General features: G+C 41.7%; 1 protein-coding gene across 5 annotated transcripts in view; it reads left to right on the top strand.

Annotated features, from left to right (window-relative positions):
* ECE1 (endothelin converting enzyme 1) overlaps positions 1–23,408 on the top strand; it is a 4,237,764-nt gene that overhangs the window by 1,316,053 nt on the left and 2,898,303 nt on the right. For all 5 annotated transcript variants that reach the window (XM_044063171.1, XM_044063172.1, XM_044063170.1 and 2 more), the window contains one exon: positions 12,581–12,722. In XM_044063171.1, coding sequence (XP_043919106.1) covers positions 12,581–12,722 — 142 coding nt within the window. The remainder of the gene's footprint in view (positions 1–12,580; positions 12,723–23,408) is intronic.

Genomic DNA, 23,408 nt, shown 5'->3' with positions numbered 1-23,408 from the left:
ACTGCTGCTGCTGTTGAGTCTTGATGCAGAGAAAGCATTCAACACAGTAAACTGGGATTTTGAGTAGGGCAGTAGATGCATTTGCATTCAGTTATAGAATATTTGTAAAGAGGCTATAAAGTGGAAGGGTTCCTCTGTGATAAGTTGTATTTGAACAGAGGAACCAGGCAGGAGTGTCCTGTTTCCCCTTTATTTGCTTTGTATGTAGAGCCTTTGGCAAAGAAAACATTCAGAAATGCACATATAAACCTATGAAGTATATAACTCGTGCAGTAATCAAAAGTTGGCTTTTATTTTAGATATTTTATACCTAATAAATCTAGCGAGGGACATTTCAGAGTTGTGGAAAATTTTGAGAAGTCTTTTCGGGATATAAACTTAATGAAGATAAAACAAAGGCTAGAGCCATAAGTTATGAACTCACACATGAATTGGTACAACAATGCCCAGATTTATGGGGACACAATAAGATGAAGTATATAGGAGTGTGGATTTTAAAGTTTTCCGTTACAGTAGAAAAGGATATATGAGAAGTGACTAAAAAGGAAATACAAAAATTATGCGACTGAAAGCTCTTGTCTGTGGATAGTAAGGTGCAAACAATGAACATGTTTAGCCTCTCTAGTTTTATATATAGGTAAGGCAGATTTTATCAACCAGAGGAGAAGTGGACAATAGTAGAGTTCAAGTAATTTATCTAGGAGGGAAAAAGAGCAAGAGTTAAGTAAGATGAGTTTATCTTTCTATTAAAACATGTATTTATAAATAAATAAAACATGGTTGTTGAGGGTTACCTGATTTGAGGAGATTTTACAGCTACACAGTTTTGGTTATAATTCAAAATGGAAAGGGATTTTGATGGAGCAGGGAAACGTTCAATAAATAGTGAGTGAAATATCTGATGCAGATCCTTAAGTAGAATAATAACTGTACAGAATATTTTATTCATAAAGAAGAATCTATTCTAAGATCTGAGCCAGCTCAAGAATGGAAAAGGAGATTTTGACAGTAGGGACGACGGCAACTATTGCTACAGAAAATATGCAAGAGGAAAACAGTCAAATGACTTAAGGTGTTGGATGGATGGACTCAGAGAGAAAAGTAAGAGAGTGGGGATGAGACCCTGAAGAGGTTTGGACTACGGGCTAGAGACTACTTTCCCTACTAGGGCTTGATACCAGAATATAAGCAAAGGGAAAGGGGTAGGGGAGTCTTCAGTGAAAGAGTTGCTTTGTGGAGTTAGTTGAATCTAGAACTGAATTTACTGTTAAATGGATAATTAGTAGGGCATATAAAATATTGGAGTTTAGAAAAGATTGGGAAGTGACCAGAAAAGAAATTTGCAAGAGAATGATACTTGGATGTGTTTGTTGTACCCCAAGCAGAATTCTAGGAATTATTCCTTTGGTAGATAGCATATGTTGGAGGTGTGACCGGGAGAAGAAAGGTAAATGGGAACATGTGCTTTGGGAGTGTAATGGAATGCACAATTTTAAAAGGTGTGACCGGGAGAAGAAAGGTAAATGGGAGTGTAATGAAATGGACAATTTTAAAAGGTGTGACCGGGAGAAGAAAGGTAAATGGGAACATGTGCTTTGGGAGTGTAATTAAAATGCACAATTTTAAAAGTTCCATATCGAGTAGTTTGTTAGAAATGTTGGATGAGCAAATGGCTGTAACAAAGGCAATGACTTTTTTTGAGCTGGGACACTGGATCTGAATTGCCTAGACATAGTAAAGTTAATTCTGCTGGCTGCCAAACAAGCAATTGCTATAAAATGGAAATTAAAGTCTAAACTAACTGTATTTGAAGTACTGAATAAGAAGAGAGCAAAGAACTGGGAGAGAGGCCTTTAGAAAAGGGAAGATGCAAATTACATAGAAATAAATGGAAATTGGGGAACAAAACATGCAGAACAATGTTGAGGAGGAGTTAGGTTTAAGAGAAGGCGGGAATTCAGCAATTTATGTAATGTTGGATTGATGGTTGCAAAGAAAGACTGTGTGTAATTGCTTGTATGTGGAAAATGTTAATATTTTTTCTGTTAATGATTGCCTGTTTTAAGTGATGATTTAATTAAATGTATTAAAAAAAAACTAAAAAAGGGCCTTGATTGTATTTGGGTTGGGTGCTATTGTAGCCTTAGACTTGGCTTGGGTGGATTTAAGCTCCTGAAAAGTTTTTTGTGACCAGAGCTCTGGCATTCTGGGAATTACTGTTCTTACTTTTGGTGAAAGGTAATCATCTTAATCATTATGCTAACCTCCCACCTCTGTTCTTGGGCATTTGTGTTGATAGGGTCCAGGAATCTCTGTGCTTGTGCCATAGTGGTGGTGTAGTTTTCCCAGGTTATAGTTTAGATTACCTAGGAAAATGGTATTGAGTTTAATCCTGAGCGAGTCTAATTCAGGTAGGTAGATAGATATTGTGGCTTTCTTAGAGTCTAGTCCTGTAGCTTAACTAATGTATAGTATGGGACCTTTGTGATTATTTGTCGAGTCCTGTAGCTTAGCTAATGTATAGTATGGGACCTTTGTGATTATTTGTCGAGTCCTGTAGCTTAGCTAATGTATAGTATGGGACCTTTGATTATTTGGATGTGAAGATGCTCCAGTGCATCATGCTGCTTTACCAGCCTTGATAAGACTCTGTTCTGGGTGTAGAATGAGATACCTCCACCTTTTTTCCCTTCTTGGGCAGTAGCTTGTCTGGACTTGTAGAAGGTGTTGTAGTCCTGCACAGCTAGAGTGCTGTATGCCATTTTAAAACCATGTCTCAGTCACTACACAGACGTCAACATCCTTCAGGGTGAGAAATGCTTGTAGGGAGTGGAGATTCTTCTTATGGCTCTTCAAAAGAACTTTTAATGTAATACATTTTGCAGAAATTATGTGCATCCTAGTCGAAGTTAAGTTGTTAGGATGTGTTCCACATTTGCTTATTTGATGTGTTGTCCTATCTCGCTTTCATTCTTACTAGGATGGGTTCAGATCCGATCCCTCGGATCAGACTCTGCCTTTCTATCCAAGCTCGAGGTCTTCTGCCAGCTTGTGGCTAAACCCTATACCAGCATGCACCAGGAAACCTCTCCAGATCTCACTTGCCGCTAAACAAGAATGGGTGCTTGCTCTACTAGCTCTGGCTAAGTATACTCTTTATTATACTGTCTACTGTTGGCACTTATTCTTCATTGTTTTTTTACCTAAAATAGTTAGCTTTTGTGCTAGATAATTTATTTGTATTTGTGTGCCTATTTTTTCTGCTGTTGGCCATCGTCTTCAGTCTAGGCCTTGTTTCCCTCATCCTGCTTCTACCTTAAAAGTTAAATAGCGCATTTAACTTTTAAGGTAGAAGCAGGATGAGGGACAAAGTTTTTGCTGTTTAAAAATAAAAAAAACTTATCTAGCTAATTTTCCTGTGTCATTTATCCCCCCTTCTCATAAGGATGTCTTGACGATTCAAAACGGTCAGGTTTCAAAAAATTTGAAAAATGTGGGCTGAAAATGTCCTTAACTGAGAGACTCAGTTTGTCTATTGCTTAGGAGCTGTCCATCTCCAGGAGTCTTGCTCCATTTGTCATTCTTTAATCACAGAGCTCTCCTGGAGAGGAAAAACAAATTGATATTGAGAGGACTGTTGAAACCCCCCCGTCTCAGAGACTATACAAGAAGGTCTGGGTGTACCAAAAACGCACAAGTCTCCAGCTTCAAAATCTAACTAGTATGGGAAGAGATCCTCCTCTTCAAGTGCTCTACATGAGCTGTTAAAAAAGGTTGCCAAAATTTCGACACTGGATCCTAAGCCCATCGCATCTGAAAAATCTACAGCTCCGCCACCATCTGTCTCAATTCTGGCAGAGTTTGAGTTGCGGAGCTGGTCCCCAGTCTTGGACCAACGATGTGGATTGAGTGGTACAGAAGCTGTTAAGGACACCAGCACTGGCCAAGTTATCGGATCCAACCGCATCCTCCCCTTCTGTGCAGATTCCTCCTCTGATCTGACTTTGGAGTTGGAATGTCCTGAGCTCATAAAGGAACCATTGGACCAGTGACCTATAACAGAATTTTCGGATCTGACCATTGCTCTGACATCCTGTGCTCCATTGGAGCTCAAAAAAGTCTAGGAGCAGACGCTCTCCAGTCGGATCCAGGGAGTCGAGTCTGATCCAACCTTGCCTCTCAGGGCATTGGCTCAGGTGAGCTCAGCTCCGGCCTCTGGTCCATCGTCCTTGATTCTGGGGGTTCCCTCAAACTTCGGATCCAAGGATACCCTCAGATCAGGGGCGCAGGAGGCTTTTGAGGTGATTAGGAGAGTACTGTCTCCACAGACAGTTGCGCTGTTCTCTCTGGACGTTCTTACCCCCCCCAAAGCAATGGTGTCTGCCTCTATATCCTTGCATCCACAAGGACGTGGAGATCCTAGGTCTCAGGGTTCCCCAAAGGGCATCCCTCACTCTTCTGAAACTCCTCCACAGGTCTCTAGGAAGAGATTATGCAAGAGGAAGCATTTAAACTCCTTGGAGGAGTCCATCACTTCTGATATGGACCTCAATGAAGTTGAGGGGTCCCCACTGTCACTGTCCTGATGTCTCCTTTGGAGACATCTTAGAAATCCTGAAACAGAGAGGTGGCTGGAAGTCCATTAACCCTTCAACATAGCAGTCTGTATACCTGAAGGCTTTCGATCTCACCCTTCCTCCACTTGGGCATCTCCACCTTCAACGAACTTATGGACCTAGTTTTTCCGGAAGGTGTGGCAGTCTCCAAATTCAATGGATCCTGTTCCTAGGTGGCCAAATAAGTTTCACATCCCCATCAGACAAAACCTTTCTAACTAAGGGTGCTCCAGTAGATACTTTGGTGGTGGCTGCTGCAGCCACCAAAAAGGAACTCTGAGACGGCTTCTGTTCATCCAACAAACAAGGAGTCTCGTACAATGGACAGATATGGAAAGCGCTTTTTTCTAAAGTGACTTTTGCCCTCAAATCGCTGAATTACCTTACCCATTTTACTAGATTACAGAGTCCTCCTGAAAGAGCTAGGAGATAGTCTCCAAGGTTCAGTAGCTGAAAGGGTTTCAGATAGTTTCCTGTCAGTTCTCCACCATAATCTCAGTTGTCAACTCCTCCATGAGACTGATTTCTTGTGCAGCAGATGGAGCAAGTAGCGCAACAGTTTCAGGAATTTCCCTAAGGAGACATACTTGGATGCGCTTGTGTGACTTCGCAGAGCCCTTTAAATCTTTTTTTGTGAATGCCCCATTCGATGACTGGTCCCTGTTCGGGCCCAATGTCAAGGACACACTAACCAGGTGTGAACAAGAAGGAAAGACTGCCGTAGGAGTCCATTTTTCCCTGCCTATCAGACCTTATCCCAAAGGTCAGAAAGGAAGTGGTAAAATGTGGCTCCAAAAATTTGAGAGCTTTCCAGGACACACATGGTGAGGCTTCCTTCAGGGGCAGAGGGGGAAGTAGTAATGGAAGATGCAGACCACGCAGCAGAGGCGGTTTGCAGAATCAGGATGACAGAGAATCTTTCTTTGGCAAGCCGTTTTAGTGCTCCTGAAAGTAGACCTGCCTGTCCATCTCTGGAAGCAGTTGGGGGCCGCTTATCTTTGTACCTAGAAGCCTGGCAACAAATAAGACAAATGGGTTCAAAGCATCATATCCAGAGGTTACATACCTACACCTTTCTTTCACCGCCCAAAACATAAAAAAGATCCCAGACATTCCACCCAGTCAAGGGGAACAGGCATGGTTAGAAATTCAAAGGTTACTAGACAAGAGTCTTCTAAACGGTCACCGCAGACCAAATAGGATCTGGAACTTAAGATTCTTTTTAGTTCCAAACCGGGGACTGGAGACCCATTCTGGATCTCGGCAGTTTAAACAAATCAGTAAGAAAGACCAAGTTCCAAGTGGTAACACTGCAGTCAATACTCCCTTTTCTGGGGCAAGACTGTTGGATGTACTACTCTATTAGACCTCTAGGATGTGTACTACCACATAAAAATGGACAGACGATCCAGGAGATGCCTGTGCTTTCAGCTGGGTACCAGTTACTACCAGTTTCGAGCTCTGTCCTTTGACTTCACTTCAGCCCCCAGTTTGTTCAAATGTATAGCAGTAGTCGTGACTTACTTGATACTCCTAGGATTCTGGGTGTTTCCACACTTAGACTGGCTCCTCACCCACCACCACCGAGCATCTACTAATAAAAGCAGGAGACACCAACCTGCAGCTCTGCTTTTACCTAGGGCAGGGGGTGTCCAACCTTTTGGCTTGCTGGGGCCGCATTGAGTGAACAGAAATTGTCTTGAGGCTGCATATAAAATGTATCATATAGTTGACTCTTTCGCTGCAGCAGGCGACCAAAGTCAAGGTGCATTTGAACAATGAATAAATGTAATAAATGCTTAATGTTTGCCTTCTAATTCTCATTCTAATTCTTAATCTGAAACAGTTAATTCTAACATCTACTACCCACGTAGTGCTGAATAATCGTAGGTGTTCCACCCTGGTGGAGATGTGGGGTTGGGAGGGTGGCCTAATGGTTAAGGTGTTTGTCTTACAGACACACAAGGTGCAGGGTTTGAGTCTCACAAGGGATAATTGGCTAAGCTTAAAATGGCTCGCAAGGGCAGTTAGCTTAGTACTAGTCTATGAACCTATGAACTCTCTCCTCATGTCTTTGAAGAAGACAAGATCCTGACATAGAGCAGCATTTTATATTTGCCACAAATGATGCTCAAGTACAGTGATAAAATGATTGGTTTCACTATTTGGTTAGTTAATTGATGTCATTCACATGGATCCAGTGTGTCTCTGTGGGTCAAAATGTTCAGCGGACTTTTGACAAGTATAGCCTGCATGTCCAACTCCTCATTTTTCATGTACTGGCTAAAACTCTTAACTCCGTAGTGTTATTTTTAGGCCAAATTCACTTGATAAACATTCCAACATAAATTCCAGTCCTGACAATATCTAGGTAGCAATGCTGAATGCCAGAATCATGAGTAGCACAATGCCTAAACTTGAAGCCAGACTTGTTAAGCAGGATATTATTCAGTGATAACAGGTGCTCATGCTAAGCTCATCCATGCTGCACACTCCTGTTTCAATTTACTGTGTCTGTTATTGTACCTCTTTTTATAAAACTTGCATCAAACAAACATAGTTTGCATACTTATTGTTAAATTCTACATTTTAATAATGTCTAACAAGCGTCCCACAAAATACAGCTAGGAACAGAAAACGTAGCCACTGGAAGGGCAGTAAAAAAAATAAAATAATGAGAGCCTCCTAGGTATCTAACGTCACACACTAGCCTACAGCAGAACATCTGTACATATTAGTAATCAATATCTCTAAACCTTTGTGGCATGCTTTACTATGGAATCCATCTCACCTGTGTATCCCCCCCACAATTTTATTTACCCAGAATAACATCTTTAAGTTGATAAACTTGACAGTTAACTGGCAAGTCATAGTTCATATGCAGGTACTAGGCTATTGGGCCTAGGGCCTATATAAGCCTAGACAAAAAAGGTACTCTGGCTTATTTATGAGCAAAAGCGATGTATTAAAATAGGGGGGAAAAAAAACATATACTTCTGGCAGTTCAAATTCACCCTTGCATTTCCCTGCAAAAAGAACTTGGAGACCCCTCCCAACCACCCACTTCCAGTAGCCAAGGTACCATAGTAACTAATGTACAGAAAAATGTGTTGCAACTAACAACCAACATACAATTCAGCATGACATGCTGACATATTCCATCATAGGTTGGTACTAGGCTATCAGCCCTAGGGTCTATACAAGCCTAGCCATAACAATTTCCTGGATATTTCTTCCCACAGTATTTACTTCCCTGGACCCCTGTCTAGCAGGGCGACTTATGTGATCCCCGGGGTGAATTTCCCATCTCCCATCCAATCATCAAGGTTCCTTTTGAAGAGGGCTAAAGAGGCTCTCTACTTGACATGTATGGGCAATCTATTCCAGAGTTTGGGGAGTCTCTGGGTCAGAAACCTATCCTTCCACCATGTTTTGTTCATTGTGATGACAAGGTTTAGATCCCTGGAGCGTGTGGCTCTGAGGGATTGGGATTTCTTTGTGTAGCATATTCAACAGCTCTGGGTTTGACATGGCCTTGTATGTTGAGCAGAGATTGCCTCTGAGTAGACAACATGCGACAGAGTATAGGTTGAGGTTTTTTTAGACTGTCAGCATAGGGCATCTGTTTTAGGCCTGTGATTTTTAGTGAGGTATTTCTGCGGCCTTTCTAGTTGTTGCAGATGTCTTGAGAGGTACATACCAAATGGGGCGTTGTATTCTATAATTGCACAACTTCAGTATAATCCCATAAACCAGTTTGTTACTCCTTCTCCACCCCCAAGATGCGACCACAAGAGATGCATTAAAAAGCACTATATTACCGTTAAATAATTTATCAATTTAATTTAAGTAGGACATCTGTATTTAACAATATACTAATCATATAAAAATGCACTGTCCTAATTAGAATTCGGAATTCGGTTACACCAGTTATTTTAACATTGCATGTGTGGGGTATAATAGTATAGCAGCCTAGCAGACATTTGAAGATTCACTTTATCAGAATTAAAGTATTGAATTTGCTAACAATTTTAGTAATTCTGTGAAGTCTGTCTGCAAGAAAATGGCTAAAATATCTCCCATCAACACATATATGAACGATGTCCATAAAGCTTAGAAAAATCTTCATCGTTTGTAGATCATGACTAGAGGTTTATACTCTATACAGAAAGAACATTTGTCAGTTTGACCAATAATGCAATTTACCCACTTAATTTCCACTGTTATAGTCATACCTCTCAACCTCTTGGAGCACAAAATCTGGACAAAGCCATAATAGGTGGGTCAAAGGCCCAAAAATAGGGGCAGTTTTTAAGTATAACTGTTACATATTTAGAAAGTTGATAGAATAACAGGTTATGCATTAGCATAAATTTTCTGAAGGGTATGAGTACTGAAACTCAAATGACTGTCATTATTTTCTAACTTCAGTCTTTAATAATTTGCCACTAGTATGCTAGAAAAGCCACGATTTTATTAAAAATGAGCCAAAATATGACTAAAATTCTGGACATTCTGCAAAAATCTATACAATTGAGAGGTTTGTGATCTCTATTCAGTCACCTCTTACCACATTAATAGTATCCTATCTCCAGGTACCCATACAAAACCATACTGATTAGCCATGTCTGTTGATTTGTACATATTCAAGTATCCGCTCAGTAGGAAAAGGACTTGTAAAAGCGATGGATATTTTCAGCTTGAATGTTGGAACACACAAACGATATCAGACAAAACTCCAGACACTCTTCGAAAATTCGTACAGTTGACAAGTATTCCGTACAACACACTCTCTCTCATGCATGCATGCATGCATACATACATTTCACCGGGGTTGCTGTTGTGCGGCCATGGAGTGAAGTAGATTAAAATGAGGAGTGAAAGCATATCCTTCGTGTACATGGCTGCTGATTTTTAGACTGTAATAGAAGCTTTTGTACAGATTTGTTTGTGTAAAAAAAAAAAAAAAAAAAAAAAAAAAAAAAAGTGGCTGCTGTCTCTACTGAAATTATTCAGAATAATGACAAGTTAAGAACTTTCTTCCACTCATGCAGACTACATATTTCTTCCAAACTGTTCATTTTTCTGTATTCATTCGCACTTCAGAAACCCACAATGCAATTCAGGGTCACTGGAACCGAAGTCCATCTCAAGCACTTAATGGATGTAAGATAGAAGCTTTCCTGGATGAGATGGCTGCCATTCAAAATAAAGAACCACATACCCCAATTACTAACTTGGAGAGTTTCCAGTTCACCTAGGGATGTGGGAATAAATCCACAGCAACCACTGAAAACCCGCATTGACAGGAAAAGAAGTTATAAATTCTGCATAGAAGCTACCCTAGCAAGATAAATTAAATTAATTAAATTAAACTAATGATTGAGTACAATGCCCCATTCGGAATGTATCTTACCCAACACCTGCAGCAATTGCAAAGACCCCAAAAGGTCCTCACCAAAAGGATAAAGGGGCTCAAAAATATGCCATATGCTGCCCGACTGAAGAAACTCCAGCTCTATTCAGTCGCATACAGTCTGCTCAGAGGTGACCTGTGCCTGACATACAAGGCCATGTCCAACCCGGAATTAATGGACATGCTCCACCTCAAAAAATCCAAATCCACCAGAGCCGCAAGAGACTTGAACCTCAACACGGATATAAATAGGACGTGCTGGAGGGACAGATTCATCACCCAGAGACTCCCTATGCTGTGGAACAGAATCCCGGTCCATGTGAGACAGAGCACCTCGCTGGCTCTGTTCGAGGAATCTTGACCAGTGGATGGGAGATCGTAGGTTTACCCCGGGGATCATCTCTGTATCACTGCTGGACAGAGGCACGGCAAACTAATGGGTATAGTATTCTTCAACCTAAGGGGTGGTGAAAGCCACACAACTCTGGCTAGGCTTATAAATGCCCTAGGGCAGATAGCCTATTATGAACCTATGAACCTATAAATGACTGAGAAGCACACAGTGACAGCACAGTTTACTGCCATTTAACATGCTATTCTCCATTTTCTGCAATTTAATAATTTTTACTAAATAGAGTAGAAAGCCAATGGTAAATCATTACAGAAGTTTGGAAATGGCATACAGCCATACACAATGCTGTTTGCAACTGTTGAAATACATTTATTTGTTTAACAAATGTACTTAAAAGTGCCTGTATGTAGAGAGCAATGCAACTCTTGAATAAGTTTGTGCACTCTGAAGTGAATGAGAACATGAGAATAAGTTTACATACACAAGAGCCAGAAAAAAAATACTATTGTTAAAGTGGAGATTGTTAAACTAAAATAATAGGCCCCCATAACATGACTGACATCTGTTTTGAAAGCACATACTATGAGATGAAGATTCTCTAAAAGTAAATACTGTATAAAAAAAATCACAGCAGCAACAGCAGGATTTTATTTGATTCTTGCCTATTAATGCAGTTAGGTGCTGTCCCTTTCAAAGGCAATGATGGCAAATCCGTATCCTCTTCAGCATGAAGACATACACACAGATTCTTCACTGCGAACACACAGTTCTTACTTAGGTGTGAAAAAAACAAAACAAAACTGGAAGGGTGCTTTGGTGCATGCGCACACCAGCGTTGCGGTTACAGGTCACTGGTGCGAAAAACAAATTAAAAAAGTGTTTTGGTGCATCCCTACACTGAAGTTGCACTCAAAGGTCTTGGGCCGCATGGAAGAGCTCTGAGAGCCACATGCGGGCCTCTGGTTGGCCACGTCTGCTCTAAGGTAACACTTTCAAAATGGCTTTCAGATTGCATAACTTTCATTTATAAGTCACAAAACAGAGATTTTACCAAAAGAGTTAAAGCCCACTCTACAAGTGCCATAGCAACCTCATCTACCTTTCTGGCTAAACTACCAATTGATATCATTTGGCTGCGGCAACATGGACAAGACTACATACCTCTATCATTCATTACGAAGTCGATTTAGCCTCCAGGAGCCAAGGCCTCTCTTGGTTCCATGATTCTTAAGAGTATTCTCTTTTGAGGCACCCAAGAAAAATGGTGGTAGGGACGCTGTCCCATCCTAGTAAGAATGAGGGCGAGGTAGGACAGCAACACACAAGGAAGTTAAGTACTCCCCATACTGTTCCATGTGTGTACATCTTCACCTTCATTCTTACAGCCTACCCTTTATTCCCCTGGCCATTCTTACTCCTGGAAGACCAAGTTGGTACAGTTGGATACTACTGTTCTCTAGGTTTTTTCATTGCTCTTTGAGTTAAACTGTGATTATTTTTCAAATTACTATTATATCTGCAAAGAAGATCTGGGGAGGTTTCCTGGTGCATGCTGGGATACGGTTTAGCCATGAGCTGGTAGAAGACCTCGAGTTTGGATATAAAGGCGAAGTCAGATCCGAGGGATCAGATCTGAACCCATCCTAGTAAGAATGAAGGCAGATATGGACAACACACATGGAATGTTATGGTGAGTACATAACTTTTTTTATATTACGAGAGGTAGTTTTCCGCATTTTGTAGATGGACTGTTGAGAGCTATGATGGTTATTTAATAAAGATGTAATGCAGGCTAGAAATATTTGACCTGTAGCATAGTCTGTATTGAGAATTGATTTACTGATATTTTTTTCAGACCTGTCTTTCCTTTGAACATATGCTGGTTACTTTACAGGGACCCCTAGGATTCTGAATGTTGAATTGGCTATTGCTGTAGATAAGATTAATCAGGGTTTTACCCTCAAGATGATACTCTAAATGTTTTAGTTCCTGAGCACTTACTCTTTTTGTTCAGGTGTCCCAAATATTTTCTTCCAGTCCACTGCTTAAACAGTTGACTGCACATGTTTGCCAGTATTAAAGAAAGATAAATTTAGAGGGTGATGTGCATAAATTAGAATAAAAATAGACTATTTGAGGCCTAGAAAGGCACTGAGCTAAAATTAAAGCGTAAAAGTTTTTATTCTCTTGTTTCAGGTGACTTTCCAGGGCAGAAGACGAGAGGGTAGTTGTTGGAGGGAACGAACACCTCTTGAGAAACGTCTCTTTGTATTAATAGGATTTCTTTTCCTCACATGTTTGGCTTGTTTGATTGGTGTTCTTTTACAGTTTAAAGAAAGTAAGTAACCCTATGCATTTTTTATCTGTTTGTGGGATAGTGGTAACAAGGAAGCACATGTCATTATAAAGCAATGGACAGATTGAGTGATCCAAGTGATTGTTTGCTAAGAATTTCATTCCCTTTCTGTAATGACTGTCACTTGTGAATTAGTGAAATAAAATTTCCATGGCCATTTACCATGCTGACATCTTTCAATGCAACCCCACTGATGTACTTAGTTTCTAGCAGTACCAGAGAGTATCTGCAGTTAGCTCTGTAAATTAAAAAATTGCTGCTGATTTTTAGCTGATAATGTGCAAGTCCCTCTAGTCTGTGACATTGGTTTGCTAAACTAATTTAAATGTTCTCTTATGGATACGTTGATTGCATTAATCGTGTTACTTTTTTTCTCGACTTGTAATGGTATGCGTGCTCACGGTCATTTACAGTTGCTGCTGTTATGAGAAGTAGGGTAGTTAATAGCTGTAGCAGAGTCCAGATGCAGGTTTGCTACATCTGGGTCTGTTTGTAGTGGCTGTTCTGAGCACATTTTCCAGACCATCTATGATTGGAAAGGGCCCTTCTGCACTCTACTGAGAGGAGTTTCCTGATTGGAACCTGTCTGGTGAAGGGTGGTTGGTCTTTGGCTTTGAATAAGCATCCTCATTGGTCCTTCTGAACCTTTTAACGTTTTTTTTTTTTTTACAAGTTTTTAACTTCTGGTATTTAAGCCCTGCATTTGAGAAGGTTTCCACTTGTTTGTATGTTGCTCAGCACTGCGCACTTCCAGGCAATTGTGTGCCATAGCTGGACAGATAAATTCAACAGTTTTTCCCCTAGATACAGCTGTAGCACATTAGTGTAGCTCTCATCCTTAATACATTTCCAGTCAAAGAAATACTGCTATGATTATATTCCTTCTGAGAAAATAACAATGTTTAAAGTTATACTGTCAATATTAACGATCAGTTGTTAGATGTTTTGTATGAATTCAAAGTAATACTCAACATTACAGGGCATATTTGCCTCTTTTTAATACCTATTACACTTAAAGGTATGAATGTTTTTCTTTTCTGTTTGCCTTTTTAAAATATCAAGGCCAATTATCACATATACCTTACAATTTTTATGCGTTATTTGTTTTTTCAGTCTTATGTAACTCCATTTTTTATGTTTATCTTCATCTTGTACTATACTGTTTATTGTAGTTAAAGAAAATTTTAAATAAATTATATTTGAAAAAAAAATACTGCTAGTGAGTTGTAACCTATTAAACCGCCAGCAACCCCCCCCCCAGCAGAAATAGCCATCCACTGAGCTTCTTCTAGATTAATCCTGAAAAGCCCCCCTTGTGATAGGTCTTCAACCTAGCATTATGAAACAGTTGGATCACCTTTGTTTCTCCCTACAGCCTTGCTGACTTGGATCTCTTGAGGCAGTGTAGCAGTTGCCTTATGTACACTGACAACTCTACTAATAACTCACTCTAGTGCCGAGTGCACACCAAGAATCTTGAATTCATGCCCTGTCTCACTTGAAACAGTAACACTGAAGAGGTGGTCAACCCACCCAGTTAATGTTCATGCACATAGCACACACCCAACACCTAAGTCAACATACGTGGAGGGTCTCTTCAAATGTACCGAAACACCAGAGTCCTCCAGAATGCAAAACTGCTACAACTAACAGTTTCCACAACACCCATGACTCATAGTGACACCTGTGTCTCACCTATATCAAACTCAAACAGCTTTTCTTGTCTTTGGAAAATCCATAGTGAGACACATGGGTGTCCCACTCATCAGGCTGAAAAATGCGAAAGTCCATTGTCAGCTGCCTGTCTGGTGACAGGATTCATCAGGTCATGCATGCACTCAGCCCTCTCGGCAACAACCATCATTATGACTGTCATATTTCATGTTGGAGTGAACAACTTGAAACGTACCTCACTGCACCATATGAAGAGATACCTAATTGAGCTGTGCGTGTCCCAGGCAGGTATGTCCCTAGCCTTGAGCAGCATACTACCCTCGCCTAGAATGATGCCACAATGGAAACAAAAAATGATTGATTTCAGTAATTTGAAATTATGGGATTCTGTAATCCCATTTGACAAAAAAAAAGGATTCAATAATTCCGCAAAAAACTTCCCCACAACTCAGTTTTTAGAAGCCCTAAAAGCCAATAACTGGTCTATCAAATGCCTCCCACTTGAGAATGCAGTTGAATACTTTAACAGATTTCTAAACATCCTTAACCACCTAGCCCCAATCAAAACAATTTGGATACGTAGTAATCCTGCCCCCTGGCTACTAAAATCCACTAGAGCCCTACTCAGGCAGGGACAAAGCCTGGAAAATCTGGCAAAAACCTAAGATACCCCTAACATAGATGGCACAAACTCAGACATAGCCACCAACTTTAACAAATACTTTACAACCTCTATACTCAAACTCATAAGTAGTACAAATATTCCCAACCCAGCACAAACCACTAAAGCCAATAGTAACACCACCCCCTTCTCCCTCACACTAGATGTTCATTGTGTTTCACTGTTGCAGTCATCACACTTGGGTTATCCTGCTGGCAGGCTACCTGCAATCGTCCAGAATTCCAAAGTCTAGGTCCGGCGTCGGTTGCTGTTGCCTTTTCATTGACGTCAGTGCGCCAGGGGTATAAAAGATGCAGCCGACGCCATTTTTTTCAGTCTTTCTTGCCTCGCGGTGCCTGAAGCAAAGGCAGTTCGCAAGTGCCGGTCGGCCTACTCCTGAGATTTTCGAAATTTAATTTCAGAACCGAAGTCTTCAATAAAGCTAAGTACCATGTTGGGGAAACTTTTTCTTGCTCCAGACCGATGTCAGTAAAAGTTAACAATTGTATTTCTTGTGGGAAGCAAATACCTCATAAGAATTTTCACTCTTACTGTATTCCTTGCTTAGGCCCTGACCATGACGTTGCTAGTTGTCGGTTTTGTGCTAGATTCAACCAACGTACTATTAAGTGTCTGTTTGTTTTTGCTTTACTTTGGCCGAAGATTTAACTACATGATGCCGTCGGAACAAACGACCAAAATTCATAAAAAACGCAAAGACAAAGAAATGGACAGGTATCCGAGGTCCAAAACCGACGACAAAGCCTCTGAGGCCAGTCGCCGGTTCGCTGGTTCTCAGTGAGGCGCTTTTGCTGCCCCTGACACCCGCTACCTCAGAGCCACAGGCTGCATCAGACTCCCACGTGGAGACACCTAGGCCTCTGGAAACTCAAGGTATTGGGCCTGCGGAAACTACTCCCTCGGGTCTGGAGCCACTGAGCAGGCATCTACTACTGAGGATGTTTTCATACCTTCACAGCTTACTATTAAGTCCACTACAGCAGCCAAGGCAAAGTCAAAAACACCATTAAAGACAAGGAAACAAGTACAGCATTCCCCTGGGCAGTCATCCATGCCAACGAAACAGATGCTTAAAATGGCCGAGGACCTAATTACTTGGATCAGGGGTTCCCATCCCCCTCCTGATAAAAGGCCTAGGCAAGACACTGACCGACTCCTCTGACCAGGTTTCTATTTCCTCTGATTCTTCAGATCAGGGATATTCTTTCCCTCCCTATGAGGACTCTGATGCTGAAGAATCTATATAGTCAGCCTCTCCGCCTGAGGATTACTCTTTTGGGGAAACCTTGCACACCATGAGGGAGCATTTCCATTGGGAGAGCCAGGATTATTCAGAATCCAAGAAAAGGCTACAGAGACTTTCTTTTAATGCCTCAGCACAGGCCCCTGGCTATCCCCCCTGTGCTTGATATTGTTGATGTTTTCTCTGAATCTAGTTTGTCTCCTGATTCTTTACCCCCTGCACCAGTCAAGCCAGACGGGTACTACAGTGTCCCAGACTCTTATAAATTTCTTTATAGAAACCCTGCTGCTGACCCAGAAACAATTTCTCAGGGTCCCAAAGGGGTTAAAGCTTCCACTGCAAAAAACCCTGTCCCCCCTGATAGGGATTCCAGAGCTCTGGATAGATGGGGGAAAAAAGTTTACACCTCTGCTACTTTAGCTGTAAGGGCTTTAAACTGCCAATTTCACATGCTTAAATATCAACAGTACCTCATGTCTTTGTTAAAACAGAAAATGCTTACAAACACAGAAAGTCCTGACAATAAGGAAATGCAGGATTTATTGCATGCAGCTGAACAAGTGGGAAAGCATACTCTGCAATGTGGTTTTGATTCATTAGAGGCTTCTTGCAGAGCCGCAGTTACAGGCTCTGTCATTCGAAGGCATGCTTGGTTAAAATAACAAAGTTTACCTGATCATGTTAAAGTAAAATTATTGGATGCTCCACTACAGCATGATACTTTGTTTGGTGTTAAGGCAGAAGAGGTGTTAAAGAAAATGGAGGATAAAGCAAAGTCAATGCAGACAGTAAAGGATTTCTTACAGGTTCAGCCACCTAGATTTAGCAGAAACTGGCCTTCTAAAAATTGGTCCTTTCAGATGTCAGACAGGTCACAAAGAGGCAGATACAGACACCCAAGAGGCAGATCTCAGCCTCAAGGCTCATACAGACCTAAACAATGTGGTGCTTCAACCCCCAAAGGAGGAGAAGACAAATCACAACCTTATGGGAAACAGTCGCAATGACTTCCCTCTACATATGCCAAGCACTTACCTTTTGGCAGCATGCTTAGGGGGAAAGCTAGCACTTTTCTCACAAAATTGGCACATGATCACCCAGGACAAATGGGTACTGAATATGGTTTCTCAGGGTTACAGGTTCCACTTTCACACCCTTCCAAAATCAAAAGGTATGGACAGAGGCACAAAAACAAATTTCTGCACTCATGGACATGAGAGCTATTCAAAGAGTACCACAGCAAGAACAGGGACAAGTTTTTTATTTATTTATTTTTATTTAACATTTGTTAACCGGGAAAGTCCGACTTGGAACGAAGCCAATTTTCAGCGGAGGCCCGGGGAGAAAGGCTCCAGATGCATGTCTTTGTAACGTGGGAGGAAACCGGAGCACCCGGAGGAAACCCACACGAACGCAGGGAGGACATGCAGACTCCACACAGAAGGCACCCCGGCCGAGAATCGAACCAGAGAACCTCTTGCTGTGAGGCGACAACGCTACCGCCGCACCACTGCTCCGTCCATGATTTAGCAAGACTTTTCCTGGTACCCAGAAAGGACAAAGCCTGGAGACCAATACTGGACCTGTCAATCCTAAATACTTTCCTGGATATTCCGAAATTCAGAATGTTAACACTGCAGCAACTTCTACCTATGCTGGGCAAGAAGGCTTGGCTAGTTACGTTGGACCTCAAGGAGGCATACCTGCATGTCCCAATCAGACAATCTTTCAGAAGATACCTCAGATTCATAGCTGGCTCAATGCATTACCAATTCTCTGCACTGCCCTTTGGCTTATCTACTGCGCCCAGGGTCTCCACAAAATGCCTGGCACCAGTAATTGCATTTTGCAGACAAAAAGGAATTCAAATATCCCTACTTGGACAACTGCCTTATCCAGGCAGAGAGCAAGGACGTTCTTCTGAAGCATCTGGCATTTGTAAAAAGATTACTAATTTGCCTAGGGTACACAGTAAACGAAAACAAGTCGAAACTAGTGCCCTCTCAGGAGATAATATTCCTGGGTGCAAGCTTAAATACAACTGCCCAGATGGCTTATCTCACGCCAGACAAGCAAATGCAACTGACTCATTACTTTCAAATGATGGCAACAAAGACCCAGCTCTCTGCAAGAAAAATTCTGCAGGCTCTGGGCTTCAAGGCATCCTGCATTCTACTAATTCCATATGCAAAACTGCATATGAGGAAACTACAATGGTATCTAAAAAGTGTTTGGACTCAACATTGCCACAGCCTGGAAACAATAATAACTTATTCCCTGCCTGCAACAGGAGTTTCGATGGTGGGCACTGGCCTGTCACCACAAGGGACAGCCTTTCACCTTACCTACAGCCAGGCAGACAATAACAGATGCATCCGATTATGCCTGGGGGCACACATGGCAGGAAAATGTATTCAGGGCTCGTGGCCCAAGGAACAAATGTATCTTCACATCAATCAAAAAGAGATGCTAGCTGTACAGCATGCCTTGACAGCCTTCAAGGATCTACTATATCCAGGACAACTATTACTAAAGACGGACAATACCACAGTTATGTGGTGCATAAACAAGCAAGGGGGCACACATTCCTACCCCCTCTGCAGGCAAGCCATGACTTTGTGGAACACAGCACTGACCTGTCAAGTACATCTGCAGGCACAATTCCTGCCAGGAAAGAAAAATACTCTGACGGACGAACTAAGCAGAAATCTCATGGATCCTCATGAATGGAAACTAAATCCACAGGTTTTCAGCATGATAACAAGGAAATGGGGACACCCATACATAGATCTTTTTGCCTCCCCTCACAACTGCCAACTGCAGAGATTCTGCACAAGAACTTATCACTCATAAGCATGGAAAGTGGAGGCTCTATCATTCAGCTGGAAAACACTGAAAGTTTATGCCTTTCCTCCACTGCGTCTTCTTCCCAAGCTGCTCAAGTCAGACAAGAAAAGCCAAGAATGATTCTGATTGCCCCAGACTGACCACGCCAGCACTGGTACCCAATCCTAAAGAGCTAGTCTGAAGGCCCAGCCTGAGCTTTACCTCAAATTCCTCATCTTCTGACTCAACAAAACAATCGGATTCTGCACAGTCAACTCAGAACCTTAAATCTGGCTGCATGGCAGATAATATAGCCACACAGACCACACCTCTCTCTAAAGCTGTTATGGATGTCATTTTAGAAGCCAGGAGGCCCAGCACTAGGAAATGTTATGCAGAAAAATGGAAGAGATTCTGCGCTTGGAACCAGGCACAAGGACTCTAACCACTTGTTCCAAATATACCTCAGATTTTACAATACCTAACTGAGATGCTGGACAAAGGCCTAACCTTCTCATCAATCAAGATCCATGCCTCTGCCATTTCAGCTCATTACAATATGGAACCTCCTTTTTTCTCTCATCCACTACTAAAACAGTACTTCAGAGAGGCAAAAAACATAAGACCCCCAAGGAGAGCACAGATACCTACATGGGACCTCAATTTTGTTGTAGAAAAGCTCACACTGCCTCCTTTTGAGCCAGCCAATACAGCTGATATAAAATTCTTATGGAAAACTGCTCTGCTCCTAGCAATAACTTCAGCAAGAAGAGTCTCAGAGTTACAGGCATTAATGGCAGTGGAACCTTTCATTTTTGATCAGGACAGAGTTTCTCTAACGTCAAACCCAACATTTATGCCAAAGGTAGTATCCAGTGTGGCTCTTAAACCATTCATTTGCCAACATTTTATCCAAATCCCCAGAATAAAGGGGAGAGACTTCTGCATGCTTTGGACATACACAGACAGCTACGCTTCTATTTGGACAAAACAAAAGATTTCAGAAAGACTGAGCAACTGTTTGTAGCTTATGCTTCAGGATCACAGGGAAAAGCCCATCTCAAAGCAGACTATTTCAAAATGGATAGGACACTGCATTCGTTTCTGCTATTCACAACATGGCAAATCAGTGCCTAAGGGCATTAGGCCACAATCAACCAGAGCAGCAGCCACTTCAGCAGCCTTCCTCAGAGGAGTACCAACCAAAGACATTCTAGAGGCTGCAACCTGGAGTTCAGTGCACACTTTCACCAAGCACTACCACTTACCTCTACTCTAAATCCAGAGCAGGCTTTGCCACTGCAGTTCTGCAGTGCCTTGTAGCCTCTCCTTAATCCTATTTAGGCCCAACCACCCCACCTCAGCTTTGGGATTCAACCCAAGTGTAACTACTGCAACAGTGAAACAAGATGAACATAGTACAGTTGTGTACCTACCATAAATGTAGATGTTAGAGTGTATTCACTGTTGCAGTCCAGGTTACCCACCCACTATCCCCCTTTTGTTTGCTGGGACTTTTCTGTACTTGCTTGTAGGTGAAGGAAATGTTTATTTTAGTACATGCATGCTTCTTGGCATAATTTTGTAGCCTACCTATTTGGGGGCACCTGACATCTAGGGCAAGAAAAACTGAAGAAAATGGCGTCGGCTGCATCTTTTATACCCCTGGCGCACTGACGTCAGGGAAGAGGCGACAGCAACCAACACCGGACCTAGACTTCGGAATTCTGGCTGACTGTGGGTAGCCTGCCAGCAGGATAACCCAAGTGTAATGACTGCAACAGTGAATACACTCTAACATCTACATTTATGGTAGGTACAGAACTGTACTTAACTGCTGTCATTCAAAAATACTTAACAAAGTCAAACCAAACACCTTAGCAGCTGGCAGTCTTCCCGCTGAATACCTTCAACTTGCATCCCAGGCCGTAGCTTACCCCATTTCACTACTAATAAACAGATCCATTATAGAAAATACTGTCCTATCCTTGTGGAAGACCTCTGTCATTATTCCCCTTCAAGGGTGGCCTACTGACCTCGCCAATTACTCACCCATCACGATCCTCTTACCCCTGTCAAAGATCTTAGAAAAGTACTTCCACCATCAACTCCTCACCTACCTTCTAACAATCTCGTCTCCAAATCCCAGCACTGATTCCACCCATCCCACAGTATCACCACCGCCCTAATTAACTTTGCCAGCACTGTAAGCTCATTCAGGAACCAAGGCAACCTAGTCTCCACTACCTTCCTAGACTTATCCAAGGCATTTGATAGTTTCCCATAATAAACTCCTAACTTATCTGTCTGACCTTGACATCGACAACTCCTCCCTACTCTGGTTCCAGAGTTACTTACACAACCACCAACAGTCTGTCAAATAGTTTGACTCCCTATCCCCCCACTTCCTGTTACACTTGGTGTACAGCAGTGTTATATTTTAAGCCCCTCTTCACCAACATCTTTACAAATCAACTTCACTTTGCAACAGCAAAAGCAGACGTAGTCCAATATGTTGATGGCACAATCCTGATCTGTTCGGCCCCAAATATCCAGCTTCTCCAGCAAAAAGACCAAGAATGCTTTACAGAGAGAGAAAACCTGGCTAAGTAAGGCACAACCAATATTTAACCCCAAGAAAACCCAACTTATGCTATTTCACTAACCAAAGACCGACAACCCCAACTTCTCCATACACTCAACCAGTAAGACCCTCATCTCCCCAGTATCCGAGGCCAAACTTCTAGGACTTGCAATTGACCCACAACTAAAATTCAGTAAACACGTCTCTATCTCCAAAGTACACAAAAAGCTAGGTACCCTTTATTGCTGCAAAAAGTTCCTTACCTCCAAGGCACGAACAGATACAGCCATAACCCACCTCCTGCCCACAGTACTTTACACATCCCCAGTACTAACAAACCTAAACAAACATTCTTCCTGCTACAACAAAAATCGCAGAGTTCACAACTAACGCCAAATCCCGCTCCCATCAATGCCAATCCCTACAGGTATTACACTGGCTCAAACTCCCCAGTCTACTACACTATCACCAACTCAACCTTGCCCACCAAATATTGTATTATCTTGAGAAAATTCCTGCCCTGACTGGTCTCTTAAACTTCTACATCACAGGCAGATGCCTACCATCCAGTAACAAAGCTCTTGATCAGTATAATCCCTTGCAACAATAGCTCAGGCTATTAATTCTTCCCCAGTGAAGTTGCAAAAATGTGGAATACTTTGCCCCCTGACCTCAGAATGCAAAATCATACTTCTGCATTCAAAAACCTTAAAACATACCTCTCCAGTAATCTCTTTTGTAACTGCAACCAACCCCCCTGAATCCACTCCAAGTCCTAGACTTTAACCCTATAGCAGTTCCAACTGTTATTCCCTTATGCTCTGGGTTTCACCAACTTCTCTATCTACCAATGATTACTTGTACATATTGTATATAATGGTCTACTACCTGGCAAATGCATTGTAATATTGTCTTCTAACTATACTGAGTAGGTTTTCATAGGTTCATAGATTAGTACTAAGCTAACTGCCCTTGTGAGCCATTTTAAGCCTAGCCAATTATGCCTTGTGAGACTCAAACCCTGGACCTTGTGTTTGTAAGGCAAACACCTTAACCATTAAGCCACCCTCCCAACCCTGTATAAATTTCATCTATTATTTATATGTTTCCTAATATGCTACTGTATTCTCTCAATTTGACTACTCTACTAATCTACCTTGTAACTAAATACATTTTTTTTCTTTTTTATACTATATTATACTTTTGTAAATGTTGCCATTACTTCATTTTCTAGAACGTCTGGAGCTTTTCTGCCCAGGACTTTGCTGCAAATGGACACCAGTTGTCCAGCCATATTATCCTGGTAAAGAAATGATGTTAAGTTGTCAATCTCGCCTTCATTCTTGCTTGATGGGTTCGGAGCCGATCCCTCGGCTCCGACTCGGCACTTGCTAAGCTCGAGAGTCACTTTTACCAGCTCGAGGCAGCCCCATATCCCATGATGCAAGGCGGTAAGTACCCAGATCTCGTTTGCCGCTTAAACATGAGGTCCTCCTTTTACCAGCTCCTGGTAAGTGATTCAATTTATTCATATTAAAGCCCCTTTTTGTTAAAAAAAACCTTTTATTGTTAGTTGTAAGTTTATTTTTTAGATTTCCTGACAGAAAATCCCTGTCTCCTTTAATATTTTTTAGTCAAACTTTACCCATCCCATCCCCC

This window comes from Protopterus annectens, chromosome 2.part1, assembly GCF_019279795.1.
Source record: "Protopterus annectens isolate FY-2018-M chromosome 2.part1, PAN1.0, whole genome shotgun sequence".
NCBI classification, from domain to species: Eukaryota; Metazoa; Chordata; order Ceratodontiformes; family Protopteridae; genus Protopterus; species Protopterus annectens.
Note: the sequence above shows the minus strand (reverse complement) of the source record. Positions and strands in the feature narration are given on the sequence as shown.